The 17,935-nt window shown below is 36.7% G+C and overlaps 1 protein-coding gene across 1 annotated transcript in view; it reads left to right on the top strand.

The window, feature by feature from the left end:
• Positions 1 to 17,935, top strand: part of tex264a (testis expressed 264, ER-phagy receptor a) — a 60,221-nt gene that overhangs the window by 40,399 nt on the left and 1,887 nt on the right. The window contains exon 3 of the mRNA XM_039689328.2: positions 11,820 to 12,000. Coding sequence (XP_039545262.2) covers positions 11,820 to 12,000 — 181 coding nt within the window. The remainder of the gene's footprint in view (positions 1 to 11,819; positions 12,001 to 17,935) is intronic.

Below are 17,935 nucleotides of genomic sequence, written 5' to 3'. Positions count from 1 at the left end.
GGATACATGTCCAATATGCACAGCTGACCCTGACACTAAACCAGTAGCACATTTTCTGATGACATGATGACACTAGATGAGATAAAAAAAAGTCCTTTCACTATATACTGTTTATACTGCTCATTCTCTCTCTCTCTCTCTCTCTCTCTCTCTCTCTCTCTCTCTCTCTCTCTCTCTCTCTCTCTCTCTCTCTCTCTCTCTCTCTGTGTGTGTTTGTGTGTGTTTTCGTGTGTCCTGCCAATGCCAAGCGTAAATGGATTTTTAATTAGCTGTTTCCACATACCATACCATTGTATGTCTGTTAGGGAGCAGAGAGAATAGGCCTCTGCCAAACAGATTTGTTTGTGCTGAGCTATTGTATGTGTTTAGAGGAAAGAAAAGGTTTGTGCAGAGATCTTTACCTAAGAACAGACTCGCCAGAAACTAAATATTGATCCATGAAACGTTAACACAGAACATGTGTTGAAGTTCATTTGTGGATTTGGAGTGATCTCTGAATACTGCCAAGAAATTTCTGTATTCACCCCAAAAAAGTAAACTCTTATATTTTGTAAAAAGGGAATGAAGGCCATTTTGGTACCATTTGAGTTTTTCCCCATTGTGAGAAACTAAATATTGATCCATGAAATGTTAACACAGAACATGTGTGGAAGTTTTCCTTCTAAAAAGTAAATAAGGGATTCTGAAACTCACCGTTTGTGGTTTTGGATTGATCTCTCTGAATACTGTTTAGAAATTTCTGAATTCACCCCAAAAAAGTTAATTGTTATATTTAGCAAAAGGGGAATAAAGTCCATTTTGGTACCATAGAGATTTTTCCCATTGTGAGAAAACAAAAATCTTGTTATGCAATGAACATTTATTTCATGTATTATACACGCTGTCATATATTATACGCATTGTCAATATAAGACCTTGACCAAAAATTGATGCACCTTTTGATGGAAATAAAATCACAACATTTATTTATTATATTATTATAGAGGTGTATATAGATTCAGCAGTCTCACCTCAATCCATTTGCAGCATCCCTCCACCACCCTTCTCCACTCTTCTAGTCCTTACCATTTACATACTGGGGCGAGTACTCTGGGTTCGGGCCGAATTCCGAGCTTGGAACCCTCCCCCCGGACAGCACGCCAAATATGCATTAAACTTTACTCCCTTTAATTGTATGTAAGTGTGAACTTGTGAATTTCCGTTAAGATGTGCATCATCTTTTGGTCAAGATCTTGTATTGACAATGCAAGAGTCCAGCACACTGTTAAGTCTCCTCCAGAACATCCCAAAGACTTTCAATGAGTTTAAGGTCTGGACTCAGAGGTGCCAATTCATGTGTGGAAAAACCTCCGACCATTCTTTCACAATTTGAGTCTGATGAATCTTGACATTGTCATCCTGGAATTTGGCCATGATATGTTTTCCTACATGGTTGTTTAAGAAATGAAAAGATACACACTCCAGCAATTAACATATAACATGCTAGAAACATAATAATCACTACAATAATGATCCAGTCTTAGGCTCTTAAGCAATTCAAACTCATTTTTTTCTCTTTTTGACGCAATAAATAAATCATCACAAGACTACTACTACTAATAATAATAATAATAATAATGAGTATTATTAATATCGAGTACTGAGTAACCAGTAAATGATTCTCTTAAATTTTGTGCTTATATGACTGGGACATTTCTTTTGCAAAATTCACCCTTTTAAACATTAGAATTGTCATTTACAATTGCAAAAACAGTTAGGAAGTGTGACTGTTAGGTTAGCATTAATTGACTGTGCTGAGGGAGAATGTAACCAATCGATTTAGGACTTCTGTGTCGACTCGGCACCGCTGTTGACTAAGTCCCCACAATTACCGTTCATCAGGAAATCCATCGATCGGCAGGGTACACACTCACCCCCACACATACCCAGACACGCACTTCACAAAGACACGCATTCGCACAGGCACACGCCATCCCTAGTGTGTTCATTTATTCTATATGGACAAAAAAGAGAGAAAACTTTCAGAACTCTGTCGCCGGTTTGGACATGCCCGCACAGATGGAGGGGGGAGAATAAAGGTGTTATCATGTAAGATAAAAATACAGCCCTCTTCAAGCGTGCGACCACAAGGGATGGTCGGAATTGAACAGCACCGGAGGTGTGAAATGGAGTTTGCTTCTGTTCTCACAGATCCATGTGTCCGTGAGTGTGTGACAGCGTATGAAAGTAAATAGGCAGGGGAGGAAGGGCTCCGGGGACTGTCGCCAATTGTCACTGTGATTTGTGGATGTATTAATTCCAGCGTCTGCGCGTTGCCCAGGGATCCTTTTAAGAAATCGCTGGTCTAAGAATAAGCAGGGATATCTGACGTTAGCTGGAGAGTTTGCGAGCAAGGATGATCAGACCTTGCGTTTGAAGCTTGTGGGCAAAGGAAGCGGGCATGCTGTTGAGATGCTCTTGAAGCTACTTCCTGTCACTACTTATATGAGACTTAAATGGCCCCTCGCTCTCTCTCTCTCTCTCTCTCTCTCTCTCTCTCTCTTCCTCCGTCTTGCTTGAATCTGTCTCCTCCTCTCTCTGACCTCTGCCTCATTATTCAGTGGACTGTCGGCCTCATTTGTTGTCTCACAAGTAGATGTGCGTGCTGTCAGCTGCTGTCCTCTTGTCTTATTATGCCCTCAGGTGACGGATAGGCCTCCTTTTTCTCACTTACTTTTGATGGGGATGTCTAGTCGCTCTCTGTTCATGATGCTCATCTCCTGGTCCTGCTGGCTTAGCCAGTTTCCTTATGAATGAATGATTTTGAAGGACACGATTACAGATTTTGCTTACTTTTTTATACAGAAGTGTTCACTTTTAAAAAAACAAAAACATATCTAGACATCCCTATGAAGGAGAATACAATGTTGTTAGATTTGGAATTAAACCCATAAACCCCGGCATCACCACATGTTGTTTGGGAGGGTTTCAAGAAAAATCATCCTCGCTCGTCCAAAAACATACTCAGTTGTCAGACACGACTGGATCTTTAAACGGCACAAGGTTCTGTGGTCAGATGAAAAAACGCTAGATGTTTGGAAAAAATTAAAACTGACGCCTTCTGCTAGAAATCTTGTAATAGGCCATGGTTGGATCTTCCATCAGGACAGTGATCCAAAACAAACATCAAAATCAACACAAATATTTGTTACGGAGCACAAAATGAAGCTTCTGTCATGACCGTCCCAGTGCCCTGACCTGATGAGTGGAGTGAACTGAAGAGATGAAGCACCAACATGGATCAGGGAATCTGAAGGATCTGGAGAGAGTCTGTATGGAGGAATGGTCTCTGATCTCTTGTCAGGTGTTCTCCAAACTCAACAAAACTGGCTCCAAACTGGCAAAAGGAGATTGCAAAACGTATTTAATAAAAGGGTGCCAGTACTTTTTTTTTTTAAAGACTAGAAAAGGAAAATTAGTTATATTTTTGGTAACACTTAACTTGAAGGGGTGTGCATAAGACTGACATGACACCTTCATAACCATGACATGACATATGTCTTGAATATGAAGTAGGGTTTATGCATGTTTGTGACAACTGTCATTAAGTGACTTCCGCTTAATAATGACATTTTGATTGCAAATATGACATTGTTTGAGATGTCTTTATGACATCTTGACATAAACCAATAACATCATAACCTGCCAGTGTCTTTGTCATGACAACTTGACATAAAATTAAGTTTAACTGTCATGTGCTAGGCTTTGACATTCATGAGGCCATTGATAACTGTGTCATGAATATTTTTTGTGACCTCAACTACAGTAGTACTAATTGAATTTGTCATTAAAAAGTTATAATGGCCTCATGAAAGCCAATGTCAAAACCAACCACATGACAGTTTAATGTAATGTTAACCAATAAAGCTAGGTGGTTTCTTAAGTTTGATAATTCATCTTCTATGTCATGTTTATGACAGGTTGTGTTGTCTTGGTAATGTCAAGTTATCATGACAAAGACACTGACAGGTTATGATGTATTGGTTTATGTCAAGACATCTCAAACAATGTCATATTTGCATTAAAAATGTCATAATCGAGTGAATGACACAGTCGTCACAAACATCATGCATAAAACTTAATAGCCATGTCTTGATTATGAAGGTGTCATGTCAGTCTTATGCACACCCCTTCAAGTAAAGTGTTACCCAAAAGGTTATATGAAGTAAATATACTTTGTTTTTTTTCAGTGTATAGTCAACACTGTGACGACACTAATAATAGCTAAGCATCACATTTGCCCTCTGAAATCGATAGAAACCTTTTGGTTTGTTGGACACTGACTGTTGGTGCAACTCTCAGTTCTATGACTGGCCTGTAATTGTGCTGAGATAGGTGTGTATTATGTAACAGTGGGAGCCCTGGGAGATGAGGGAGATTGGGGATGTGCTCACCTGTGAGTGCTCACATTCTGTTTGTGGGAGGAGAAAAATCCATGGAGCAGCTGCCTGAAAGAACAAAGTCACGAAATTTCCCTAGAGTATTTCCCTTCTGTCACTCTTTTCCTCGGATACACTCTCTCTCAGACTTCCTCTATATTGTATCTACATTGTACAGTGTGTTTATAGAAACTAGCTCATTTGAGGCTCCTTAAGAATGAAATTACAATATTTTTTTTTTTTTTTTTACTGTGATGCATTGAGCATGCTGAACAATTAAAAGTGTGTTCTTCCTAGCTTTACATATAAATAGATGCGAGTCCTTTATTATCCACGTTGCAAAATGAGCTGCTGCTGTTACAAATATTAATTAATATTTCCATTCATTTAGAACCACTTTATTGTCTGCATATTCCAAGATGAGCCATTGGTAGACATTGAAACATTTTCTATCATTTGGAGACACATTAATTAGTTAAGTTGCTCTGTTTTGCTATCTTTGCAATGTGTCATTTTCTTTTTTAATTGAACTTTCTATCCGTTTTCCTTTTCTTCATGCCAGTGGATTTAAACCATGTTGGCTCTCCACCTTAAAGCTCTCATATTTAATTTGCACTTGTAATTAAAGTATTCCTTTAATTTGTTTTGTGATTTGGTTTGGTTTCACTGGAAGTTGTTTAATTCTTAATGAACTTTCAAATTACATTTGATTGATTTTAACTTGCTAATGAACTCTTAAGAAAACATTCGTAGTCCAGGTTCGAAAAAACAGTTAGGTTTAGGTTTGAAAATCAATTTAGCGTTCCACTCTCTCTCTTTCTCATGTTATTGTCTTGATCTTTCTGTTTTACCTCTGATTTTTTTATAATGTATTGTCAGGCTTTGCATACATGGACTTGGAGCCAAAAGATCCTTTGTTTTATCAAGCCTTTATTGATGGTTTGTGGTTTGTTGTGTGAAACCGTAATGTTATATTGTGTGGTGCAGTCCTTTATGCGTCCTGCTGAGTTTGATCCACCACCACTGGTGCAAATGTTTGTTCGTCTGGCATTCCACGTGACTAGCCTGTCATGCTCCCCCCGTCCTCTCCATCTCTGTGTCCAGCCTCAAAATCACAACACTCTTTGACGGCAAACAGGAAGGGATTCAACACTGATGTCTTAATACAGGCCTTTAGCTTGAAGGTCTTACTCAGAGAACGTGGCTGAGGGATTCTTTTCAAAAATAAAACACTTGATCAGCATTTAACCATAATATTATGAACAGATATTAGCTTTTACACTTTGAGAACAAAAGATTTACATGCATTAATGCAAACGTCAATTTGTCCATCCCAGCTGAGCCACCCAGAATTTAACATAACTCTGTTTTGGATCTAACATATATGATACCATAGAGGCATGTTATTTGCAAAAATAAATAATTGGCTTTTATATTTTTACTGTACTGAAGCCATAGCAAGTTATTAAAATATGATCTGAAAAATATTGACTATTTATCTTTTTCTGAACACTGTTGGAGTAATGTTAGATGTATAAAATAAACCCGAAGATAAACATGTCATGTCAATTTTCCCAATAAATATCATACCATTCCAATAAATAGCATTATCATTTTCACAGCTCCAAAAATGTAGAATAATAACAAGTATAATACATTTCCATGGGCCCTGTAGACCCTTCTGTGAAAACCTCTGTGCAGAAAGAAAATGAAAAATGAAACAGGCTATTTATATTCACAAGAGAATTGACAGACAGCTCCATCTTGTACACCTCTCTTGTTACCTTGGTTTTTGCAGTTGGCAGTTGGTTAGTTAGGGGGAAAAATTAGCGTCCTTTTAGACCTTTTCTTAGGCTATGTTTCTTCTTCCATTCATGCTTCATATTCTAGGGGTTGTCTATTTGATTTATTCAATCATTATTTATGTTTACTTCATCCAGAGACACCTCTGTTCCAGTCAAAAGTAATGTTTAACCGCAAACATTGGCAAGTTTATTCCTATTGTTTCAACTATTCTTAGTGCCGTTGTGACCGCGATGGCCCTGAATGAACGCGTTCCCTATCTGTGTGTTTTCTTTTTTGTCATTCACAAGTTTAACATGTCCTGAAGTGATTTAACAAGAGCGTTTCAGACATCACATGTGCTACACACTTTAAACAGCTTGATCTCTAAAGCAGTAATTGGCCAGGACTGAGCTGAATCATAGCTGGAATACAGGATCCATCAGGACACATTGACTTTCTCTGCACACATCTCACCTGTCGATGAGGGAATAAATAGCCTTTTATCTCTATGGCTGTACAGCGAAGTCTTGGACAAGTATCAAATCATCATGACCTGTTTAAAGTTTGAAGCTTGTTTCAGCATGTATTGATATTTCTTAATGATATTCCATTAAACTGAATGGATAGAGTTAGGCCAATGCTTAGTGTTTAACTCTTGACACATTACAAATTGGACAAGTGGTGCTCATGTGAATGTGTGTTCCTCACTAATGTCTTGTCCTGTCTCCACTATATATGTCTCAAAAAGAGCTATGAAAATACATCTTAGAGACCTGTACAGCCTGAAATGGTTCATGGTCTAAGATGGTTGGCCTTGTCTGGTTTGATTATTCGGGATGCATGATACATCAGTGCTGTATTGTTCAATTGAGATTATAGAATAGGTTTATATGGGTTTAATTCTGCATTTGAATGTAGTCTTTAAAAGTAATAATAATTTAATAACAGTTTAATGTGATTGTGCGTTGTGCATTTTATTCAGCTAGCGATATCTGGATGTCTTTGTCCATATAAGGGATTTCCTGGAACATCATATGTTTATAAGTCTCACTTCTGGACTTTCTGGGCAAGGGGATCTCCATTGTGAATTAAACAGACATTACATGAGAGTGTATTTTATGCTCCATAATGCTCACATCACCTCATTAAATATTTAGCTTTAATATATCAACCTAATTTTCTTATCGGACCAATAACATTAAAAATGAACATTTATCGGCAAGATATATTGTGCATCCCTAATTTTTAATATCAGTGCATCCTTATTTTGGTAGGAGCTCTATATAGTTTAACCAGATCTTAAATCTGTTTGGCCTGCCTTGGGAGACCAGCTAAACCATCTTAGAGGACCTACAAATCACCTTTTAAGCTGGTTTAAGCAGGACTTGCTTAAAATACGTTGTTGTTATGGAACTTGGCCAGTATAACAACAGTGCAGATCTTGGCCAGTATAACGGCCAGTATAACAACAGTGCAGAACTTGGCCAGTATTACAACAGTGCAGCTGTTATGTTCACTTTTGAGAGAAAAAGCCCCTCAGTCGAGCTCTCATGATTCCTTACTCGCATAAATTGGACACTTATCATCCTGCTGTGGAAGAGACGTTTCCTTTCATTATCTCCTGATTGCACCCCGTCTAGCTCAGGGTAAGTGGAGTCATGTCGACTCTTTGGGCTGGTTAATGCTCGCCCCGCGGCCACCACTGGGGGTGTGGTTTCGCATACAAAAGGGTAACAAGGAAAATGGAGAATCGTATCCACATAATTAAAAATGTTCATGCCGGAAGCGTGCTTTCTATCATATCAGGCTTGGTTAATCTAGTGGCTAGTTAATTATTTATTTTTATGATGGACGGGAAATGAAGAAATTCATAGCTCTGAAAACTGGGTGACGCTGTAACCCCCAGGTGTTATTTATATATATGGCTTTCTTGCATTCAAAATTATACAGGTGCCATAGAAGCATGTGTGTGTGTGTTTGTGTTATGTAAACATTTCAGGATTGTCCATGAGTCTTTGTGTTATATTACAATACTAAATTGATACTAACTAAGGCCAATCCTGGCTTAATCTAAGCTGTGTGTGGTTAGATAAATAGAGTTCACGGTTGTATTGATCATTTAAAGCCATAGAGGTCAAACTAAACAGACCTCAATCCACATTAGTTTTATTTTTCAGTCTTTCTGTACTCGACAGCACAATTTATAAACCGTGATCATTTTGTAACATATGATCAGATTTATTAGTCACAAAGGATATTGAGGTCTTGGGTTAATTACCTTTTAAAGTGCAAATAGTATCGGTTATCCCCATGATACAGTAACACTTTCAAAGACAAAGTTATCAAAAAACTTCTTTCTTAGGGTGCAAGCTATACACAGTACCCTTTGCTTTATTAATCATTATTCAATCTCATAGTGGGTAATTAGGTTCATTATTAGATTACATGACATGCATGAAAGGTGTAAAATGAATAAAAGAATTCCTGTTTTTTATTAGTCTGCTAAATGCTTGTTGTCTTACTGAAAGTGTCACTCAGAGCCGTGATGGAGAGCACAAGCTGTTACACTAATGAGGTGTCTGGAAGAGAGTTATTACTGCAATGCTATTTGACGCAGTTGATGAACAGCCATCAAATGACACTATTATAAGAGACTGAAAGCTTTGAAAGGACCCTAGTGACATGCTTAGAAACATATAACAAAATGTACAGTACATTGATCCTCAGTCTTGACAGTAAACAAAAGATTTTTGCAATATGCCTAAATGGCTGTTTCTCGCTTTGGTGTTTTGACATTGTTTTCATGGGGGCGAAAGTGTGGAGTGGATTGTCTTTGGGTTTTTTCTAAATGCTTTTTTTTTTCTCACACTCATTATCAGTCCTGGTTCAAGGAGATGTGCTCTCATTTGCATGTGGGCCCCAAAGGGCTGGAGTCTTTATGTGTATCAGGTGATTCATACTGCTTAAGAGCAGGACTCTTTTCACCGAGGATTAGAATAAAACCAATCAATTAGCCAAGAGAAAGAGAACAGTGAAACTACTAAACGCCTTCAACTCCACTTCTCTGTCTTCCTGGGCTTAACTCTTTCCACGCTATTGTGGAATTTTCCGGCTTTCCATGTTTTCACTGTTATATAGTATAGGGGGCGCTATTATACATATTCTTAAAGTTTACTGAATCTCCTGATGAAAACACATGCAAAGAATATGCAGAAACAAGCAATATTATACAAGCTATTGGTCTATGTAAGTTGATGAACTCAATCTTCCCCATCTATGTTCAACGATGATCATCGTTCTCAATCCGATCTTTGACAAAAACATTTTCTCAGCTTTTTGCTTTTTTATGAAACTAACCCAAATTCAAATGTTTATAATAAAATAATACATGAAGCTAGAATAAAACGTATTTTTTTCGTCGTCGTTGTTGTCGTTTAAAAGCAGAGGGTCTTCGTTTTATATATTGCATGTCCAGATATTCATACAACAAAATATTCTGGGGGCCATGAAGTTTTGTGAAAATGGTCTAAAAAAGCTGGCGGTGGCTGTCAACTTTAATTGAGTTTATGTCACAATGCTCAAATTCTTGAAGGATCAGTATGTAATATTGACAGTTGTGGTCGAAATGGGTACTGCAGTCCAAATTCAAAATATTGGAGAGAACGGTTTCCTCCACTAATGCGGGTTGCCAGATTGAGGACACGCTACACGAATGAGCGCAGTTGACAATGGAAAACGACGAGCCTTACATTGTACGTTGATCAGCTAATGTATTGCTATGTTTTTATTAGCAAAGCTTTTTAAGACGCGTAGAATGTGCGATCTCTGACTAAGTTTGTTTCCTGGCTTCCATGGCTACAATACTCTGTGTTTTCTGTCAATTGGCAATCCAGGGTGCCAAAATACTATTGAGTAAATTGGCAGGGATTTTCAGAGAAACAAGTATTTGAACTTGGCACGTTTCTCTGCAAACATATTATGGTATTTTTACGTCAAAGAAATTGCATCATTTTTGATCAAAACGATCCTTCAAGCTGCTTTTTTTCCATATTAAACTATGTTATTCCCTTAACTAAGACGAGTTGATACCTCTCTAATCTCAGTGCGTGCACTAAATCGCCCTGTCTTGCGGCGAAACTTTGTGAGCACTTAGCTTAGCCCAGTTTATTCATTAGGATCCAAGCAGAGAAGCGACCAAACACCTCCATGTTTTCCAATTTAAATACAGTTACACAAGTAGTGTAACTCGACCAAGAATGGTGACACTAACCTGTGCCTGTAAAGCACTTTGAACTGCATTCATTTGTTTGGAAAAAGTGCTATGTAAATAAAATTTGCTGCTTCGCTATATTTGTTTTTGTTTGTGTCTGCCCTGTACCTTGTTTTATTATGGCACTTGTCATTTCTATGGGCCATTCTGTATCAAAACAAAGCTCTTATCATGAAGAGCCTGTACAATTATGAAAGTTCTGTTCCCGAGGGCTTGGTGGAACATAACATCCTCCACATATATAAATATATATCAAATCATTCACTGCACAAAAAGATATTGCAGCACCGGTCGGATGTCGCTAGCATCTGCATTTTTATTACCATTCATCGGCAAGTATTTTCTGCACATGTATTCTGGTTCTATATAGGGAAACCTTAATGATGTTTTATGACATGTCATATTCAATATTCTTACATTCTTACTTTATGCATTTTAAATCTGTTCTTATTTGAATGTAATCTGGAACAATAAGCTTCTAGTTGTTGGTTACATGTGAGCTTTATGATATACTATATCTAAAAATAAAACTTATACATGGCTTACTGTGCAATTGCTTTGGTAGAATGGAATTAAATGAATAAAAATAAAGATTAAGAAGAAGTAAAACTTGCTAGAGCTGGTATATCTAAATAATATTCTTGCATGTCTTAACCTTAGTTCACAATTTCACACTTAGCGATTTTATTTGCGCAACAGCCTGATCAGCTTGCTGTTTTGCATTGTTCTTTCAGATCATTACTTTGGCATTTGGTCTTATCATTAATTAGGCCGCTTCATTAAAAGCAGACTAATTGGTGTAAACTCCTGCCTAGTCCACTGTAAAGTTGTCATAAGGCTGGTGTGTTTGATCAGTAAAGGTCTGACCTAAGTTTGATTCTAATGAGGTGGGACATTATTGAAGGTCTTTTGCAGAGAACAGTGTCATTACCTTCTTAACTATAATGAACAGAAATAATGAGTACTGCATGCATTATAGAGCAAATAATTTGGTGTCACCCCTAATTTTTCAGCCCATGGTTTGTTGTTTATAGCTATTATGTTGCCATAAAATATTAGCCTAGCCAAATCATGTTAGTCAAGTGTTCAATACAACCCCTTTTTTTCCTATATAGATTTAAAATGAACTTTAAAAGGAATAGTTCACACATAACTGACAGTTCTTTCATTATTTGCTCATCCTGCCATTCAAACCTGTATGATTTTCTTTCTTACATGGAGCATTTATAATTGTTTCGAAGCAGTGTTCCCTGTTGGTTTTAGCACCGCACAGGACTGAATCATATGAATTGTTTATATGTTAGTATGCAGCTTAATTAAATTATTATTATTATTTTCCCCTGTAGGAAAGGAGTCTAAATGCGTACCCATTCCTGGAGATATGCAAAGGAGATCTGATCCATTACATGTGTCCACTAGAGAATCAGAAAGACTTCTGCGTGCCTGAACTTCTTGAGAAGAAAACATCTGATGACACGGAGGAAACAGTGGAGCATAAAGACGCTGATGTCACAGGGTCAGGGACGGGTATGTTACTGCACTCATCAACTTAGAATGAAAAGAGTTGAACTGTTCTGGCTCCGATGCCAATTCCACTTAACGAACCCGCTTCCTTCATGACTCATCTGCTATTTTTAATAAGCATGAGCAACATTCACATTTGTTATGAAAGGAGACCAAGCTTGGCCACAAATATCTAAAAAAAAGAATAAGATCTTGCATATTTTTAGTCCAACATGATTCCAAGGTGCAATAAGATCCTTCCAAAAATTACATGCCGAGTTGAGTAACTATAAAATAGTAACTATATTGATTATGGCTTGAATGTGTTTATAAGGACTCATTCATCATGTGCATTTCTTTTTCGCACTTGTAATAAAAAGAAGACTTTTTTTGGATACGCAGCGAATGAATTTCATGTATTGAGGTTTTTGACTCTTTTTGGAAGGATCACAAATTATACACATGCATAATTTCACTGCAAATTTTATTTGTGCAACTTTATTGATTATTAGTATTTTATAAATTTAGTGTTGATGATGATGATTAACAACAATACAAAATCAACATCCTAATCAAAATAATCATGAATTTTACTTAAATGACACACTTAATCACTAAATAAATTGAAATATTTTAAATATAAAATATTTAAATATTTATTTAAATATTAGATTTAATATTAAAGTAAATTAAGAGTACAAATTGATCTTGTTGTTATTAATATTATTATTATTATTCACGTCGTTATACCTCCATGATTTCACTGTAAAAAAATATTGTTGGTTTAACTTAAAAAAAATGTAAGTTCATTAAAATGGAAATATTGAGTTAATACAATGAAGGAGATTGATTTAATCATCAGAAACTCAAAATATTATGTTATCTGAACTACATAAATTATCCAAGTTGATTTAACAAAAGAAAAAATGTTGTGATTACAAATCATTTTTTTACAGTGTGCAGACATTCCAGTAATGGAAACAAGTGCCATGAAAAAAAACTCTTGTCTCTTGATTCTCATCCCTTGTCCAGTAAAATCGCAGTCTAGCAAAGAAAATGTATACATTTAATAGTTAATTAATAGTAGTTGTCTTGTAGTTACATGCATGGATACAGACATATGGGTCATGATGTTGCCTTGTTCAGTTACCCCTGCTTGGGTTCCCATACTATTATGTAGATCTAGATGCTATAAATCACTCCTGCCAGCAACATTAAAACAACATGTGAGCGCTTGCATGAATGTGTTCATAAGGACTCATTCATCATGTGCATTTATTCCAGAGAAATTGCACAGTAGTTACACCTTATCTGCCATATTATGTCTCTGCTGTGATCTCTGTGAAACTGTGAAAAATGAAGGCGCGCAGCTCACTCACAGCAGCAGTTGTCCACAGTTCAATCTGTGGTCAGTAAAACAAATGGCTGTGAAGATTGATGCTAAAGTCCAAGGGCTGTTTTCTGCTCTACACAGCTAAACAGAGTCATTACTCCAGCGGGACAACAGCTAAGCTCAATGTGTGTGTGTGTGTGTGTGTGTGCCTGCAGCTCTCTTAATTAAAGGCCGTTCAATCACAGCTGCTCAGCTGGATCTGACAAGTGCAGGTTGTGAATCAAACTCCTTCATTTGGGGGATTGTAGGGCAGTTCAGAACATCTCTCTTTCACCCTTTGTCTTTCTTTCCATCCATTCCTTTTCTACCCTCTCTTTCATTTCTTAGCAGCTTTAACTTGAACCACAGAACCTTAGATTACGCATTGAGAAATGCTTCCATCAGGGCTTGGATTTCAGTGCACACACACACACACACACACACACACACACACACATATTGATTATTGTCAATTAAATCTAATGTATATGGTTTTATTATACTCATTCTCAATCTCAATTTACCGTACCTATAATTATGTAGTCCTTTCCTCTTTCAAAATCCCCTTTGTCTAAACATTTTACTGAACAAAAATCCTGAAGCTCCGGTAGCAATCCCACCGGACCCAATTTAGAAACTAATTCAGGCAAATATGATTTAAGAGGCTTTCTGAGGAAAGATATGCTTCAGCTTTGTTGAGATTTCAAACCGTTTGGAGAGCCTGGAAGCAATTTTTACAACTGGAAGGTCTTTCTCACATATCAAATATTTGACCTGTTAGTGTCAAAACTGTTTCTCTTTTGTTCAGTGATATACAACGGTGGAATGAAATTTGAGAGGCCGTTCATATACATTGAATAAGTAATTAATAAAGATATCTTTTGTTTTGTATTTTGATGTGTGTGTGGTATATAAAATATATTAAATGCATGAAAAACATCAAATCAAATATGTTTCCCATATTTAATCTCCTGTGGTCTGACACTCTGTGACTCAGGCAGGCCGAGATCTGTCTAGAACTGAACCCGATAATGACAATAAGGTGAGTTATTATGGACAGGAAAGTGATTAGGAAAAATGGATAGAGCTGGTGAATTAGGGACCCTCTGATCATCACGTTGTACTCTCAAGTGACCATTCTCCGATGTGCCAATGATCTTTTAGAGGGTGTCATCCAAGCTGTGAACAGAGCTAATTCCAGTGTCACAGTGCTCAAGAGCACCAAGGGTACACTGTGCACAATTTGAAGGACAAGTACAGGCACATTCACCAGAAACGGAAAGCCCAGTCTAATCTTAGCGGTGCCCTTTTGGGTTGTTAAAAGGTTTCTCACATACTCCAACTGAGAGGTTATAATTAGCTGTGGTGAATTGGACAAGAACGAGTAGGTTTTAAATTAACAGTTTGGGTAATTAAGCATAATTTTTTAGGGCTTATATATTAAACATATGTTAGGAATGTCATTAGATTCATTTTATCTTGTTTAATGTGTTTATCTTTTCTTCATTTGCTAAATCCAGCAAAGTAAACCATCAAATTGAATGATGATTGTCATCAAATCACCCAGTTCTGAGATGGCTGGATGGCTAGAAAGCGCAGCTGATTGGTTGCTGTTACATCAGCTGCCGGTGAGCTGCGGCTCAACATTCAAATACTGGTGGGGTTGGTGTTAGCAGTGTTCAGCGTGCTTTCTGAAACCCTCCACCTTCCCCAGCACCACCTGTATAGATCTGCTACTGTTAATTCATTTATGCTACATGTGCAGCATGTCTGTGAATGTATTGGCAGTAGCATGTCTTGGTACCTGCTTTGCAGAAGCGTAGCAGATCTATTCGCCAAGACCGAACATATTCATTACCATCTCAATCCCTCCGAAAGTTGTTATGATGACCGATCTGTATTTTTTTTTTATCGAGCCGAGAAACGCAGTTTGCATATCATCTTGCCATTCAGCGGTGGCAAGTTTTAATATTCTGGTCTGTCTGTATCACACAGAAACTATGACATAATGCGACAGAGCTCGTGTTTTAAAGCTAAACTGACCCTGGAATTAATATTTCACTTAGCGCGTCACTATTCTGTCTATCTCTGATGTAATAAGCTTGGTTTTCTTAACATTAGTGCTGTTTTGGAAAAAAATTGCTTACTGAATCATTGTACTGAAAACTTTCCCGGGGTTCTGATTCACAAACAGAGAACCAAAACCAGGTTAAGGGGTAAGAATAGAGATTTCAGCCGACCAAGGTTACAGTTGCTTTGGCCGTTGTAGATGCTCAGTGTGATAACCAGGTCTTATTATTGCAAGATATAAGGGTCCATTGACACTGACTTGGATAATGTGAAGCCTCTCCTCCATTTATAGATTTATTTTATTTTATTTTATCCATTTATATACACTTTATTTTGATGGTCCCTTTTGAACATCCTGTTGACTATAAGTAACTTTGCAACTACATGTCAACTAACTCTCATTAGAGTATTAGTAGACTGTCTGCTTAATATCTGCCAACTCTTTATTGTGATTCTCCTCCAACAGACATTCTAGTGACTATAAGTAACTTTGCAACAACATATCAACTTATTCTATCCCTAACCCTACCAGTCTACTAATACTCTACTAACACTCTAGTGAGGCATAGTAGAGATGTAGGTGCAGCATTACTTATAGTCAACTGAATGTGTTAAAGGGACCATCCAAATAAAGTGAAACCTTTAGTTAAAATTATACAGAATACATATAAACTCTAATATGCCATTTGAAATTTTCATCTTTAATGATGATTTTTTATCAAACTTGTATATTTAAGTTCAGTAATTTCACTTAAATAACAATTAATAGGTAATTATCATTGCCATTTAAGTGAAATCACTTAACTTAAATATACAAGCTTGATAAAAATGATCATTAAAGAAGAAAATTTCAAATGGCACTTAGAGGCTTTTGCATCTGAACTCTTCATATATATATATATATATATATATATATAGATATATATATATAGATAGATAGATAGATAGATAGATAGATAGATAGATAGATAGATAGATAGATAGATAGATAGATAGATAGATAGATAGATAGATAGATAGATAGATAGAATAGATATAATAGATATAATAGATATAATATAGATAAAATATTCCATGTTCCAACATACATATTCATATTGTGGTCATGGTTTGCATATCGGAGTAGGCTCTTGCTTTGCCCAAGAGTTATTACTGTTATAAAAGAGCATTCTGGCAGCTTAGGGAGGAGACGTTTCTCTGGTGGGCGAATATAAGGTGTGTTGTGGCTCCTAATGAGGTTTGAAAAGGTCTTCCCCTCATTGCTCCTCTTTTCTGCCTGTGTGAATCTCTGCAATGAGCAGAGAGCTGGTGTTTAATTGAGATGCCATATCTAATATGTTGAGATGGAGATGATAGAGGGATCAATTCTATCCATCTAAAATAATGCTGGCAGGGAGGGACGAGAGGTTAAATTCACATGCTGTATTAAAAGAAATTAGACACAATGGGAAGTTTTTTTTTATTCTAGTTGAAATAGCTGATATAAAACTCTCAGTGAGTGCAGATTCTCTTTCTTCCTTCTTTCTATCCGTCTTTCATCCATCTCCATCCTCATTATATTCAGTCACTTTATTTGTTCAGTTTAAGCATTTTAGCAAGGGATCGCTGAAACAGTCAATCTGACAATAAACAGTCATTCTGCAAATAATAATCCAGTCATATCCCTCTTAAATTGCACCTTACAAAGAGATCACGACCTCTTGCCCAAACGACTCAATGCCATTTAATTATTCTTCTGTCCATTCTTTCAAATTACACGTTTTCCCGTTTTCAACAAAAGCCCTTTACCGGATTTACAAAAAGATCTCGATCTGTAATTAGGCTTATGTACAATTATATATAAATAGTTAATCTATTGACTTTGTAAAGCTGCTTTGTAATGCCTTTCCAATGCTGTGATTGTCTGCCACAATAATGTAGTGTGTTAATCTTAATTTGAATGCTTTTTCAGTAACTATTGATTTATCCAATAAATTAGCATTTTGTATAATTAATTAGATTTTTTAAATCTAATCAATACACATCTGCTTTGAGTCTTTGCCGTTTGTATACCTGTAGTTACTCGATTCATAAAGCTGGATTTCCTCTTTAAGGAATTGATTTTTTTTTTTTTAGCCAAGAGAATCGCAGCTGTTTACCGGCTTCTAACCTTTAATTCGGAGTTAAATATTTGAAATCTCTTCAGAGGTATTGTTTTTATTTGGCACAAACGCAGCCTTTGGGGGTTGTTTGAGCTCATATTTAGCATTTTGGCAATTATAACTCTCACCTGGTGTGTGTCACGATAACAGCACAGCTTCTTGCAATTATACTGCTGTTAGTAAATGACTGTAACCCTCTCATGCTGAAATGCCATTAAAGGATCCCCAAAGGCTATCAGTGATAACAGCAGGACTTTAAACTTCCATTTTTTTTGTTTTGTTTTATAATTCAAGTTCTTCAACTCAGCTTCTTTTTAATGATAATGGACAGTATATTTACTCAGAAATAGTTCCTAATAATATTAAAGTCCCCCTG

The sequence above is a fragment of the Pimephales promelas genome, chromosome 8, assembly GCF_988280905.1.
Source record: "Pimephales promelas chromosome 8, fPimPro1.hap1.1, whole genome shotgun sequence".
Taxonomy (NCBI): domain Eukaryota; kingdom Metazoa; phylum Chordata; class Actinopteri; order Cypriniformes; family Leuciscidae; genus Pimephales; species Pimephales promelas.
This window is presented reverse-complemented; position numbering and strand designations above follow the sequence as displayed.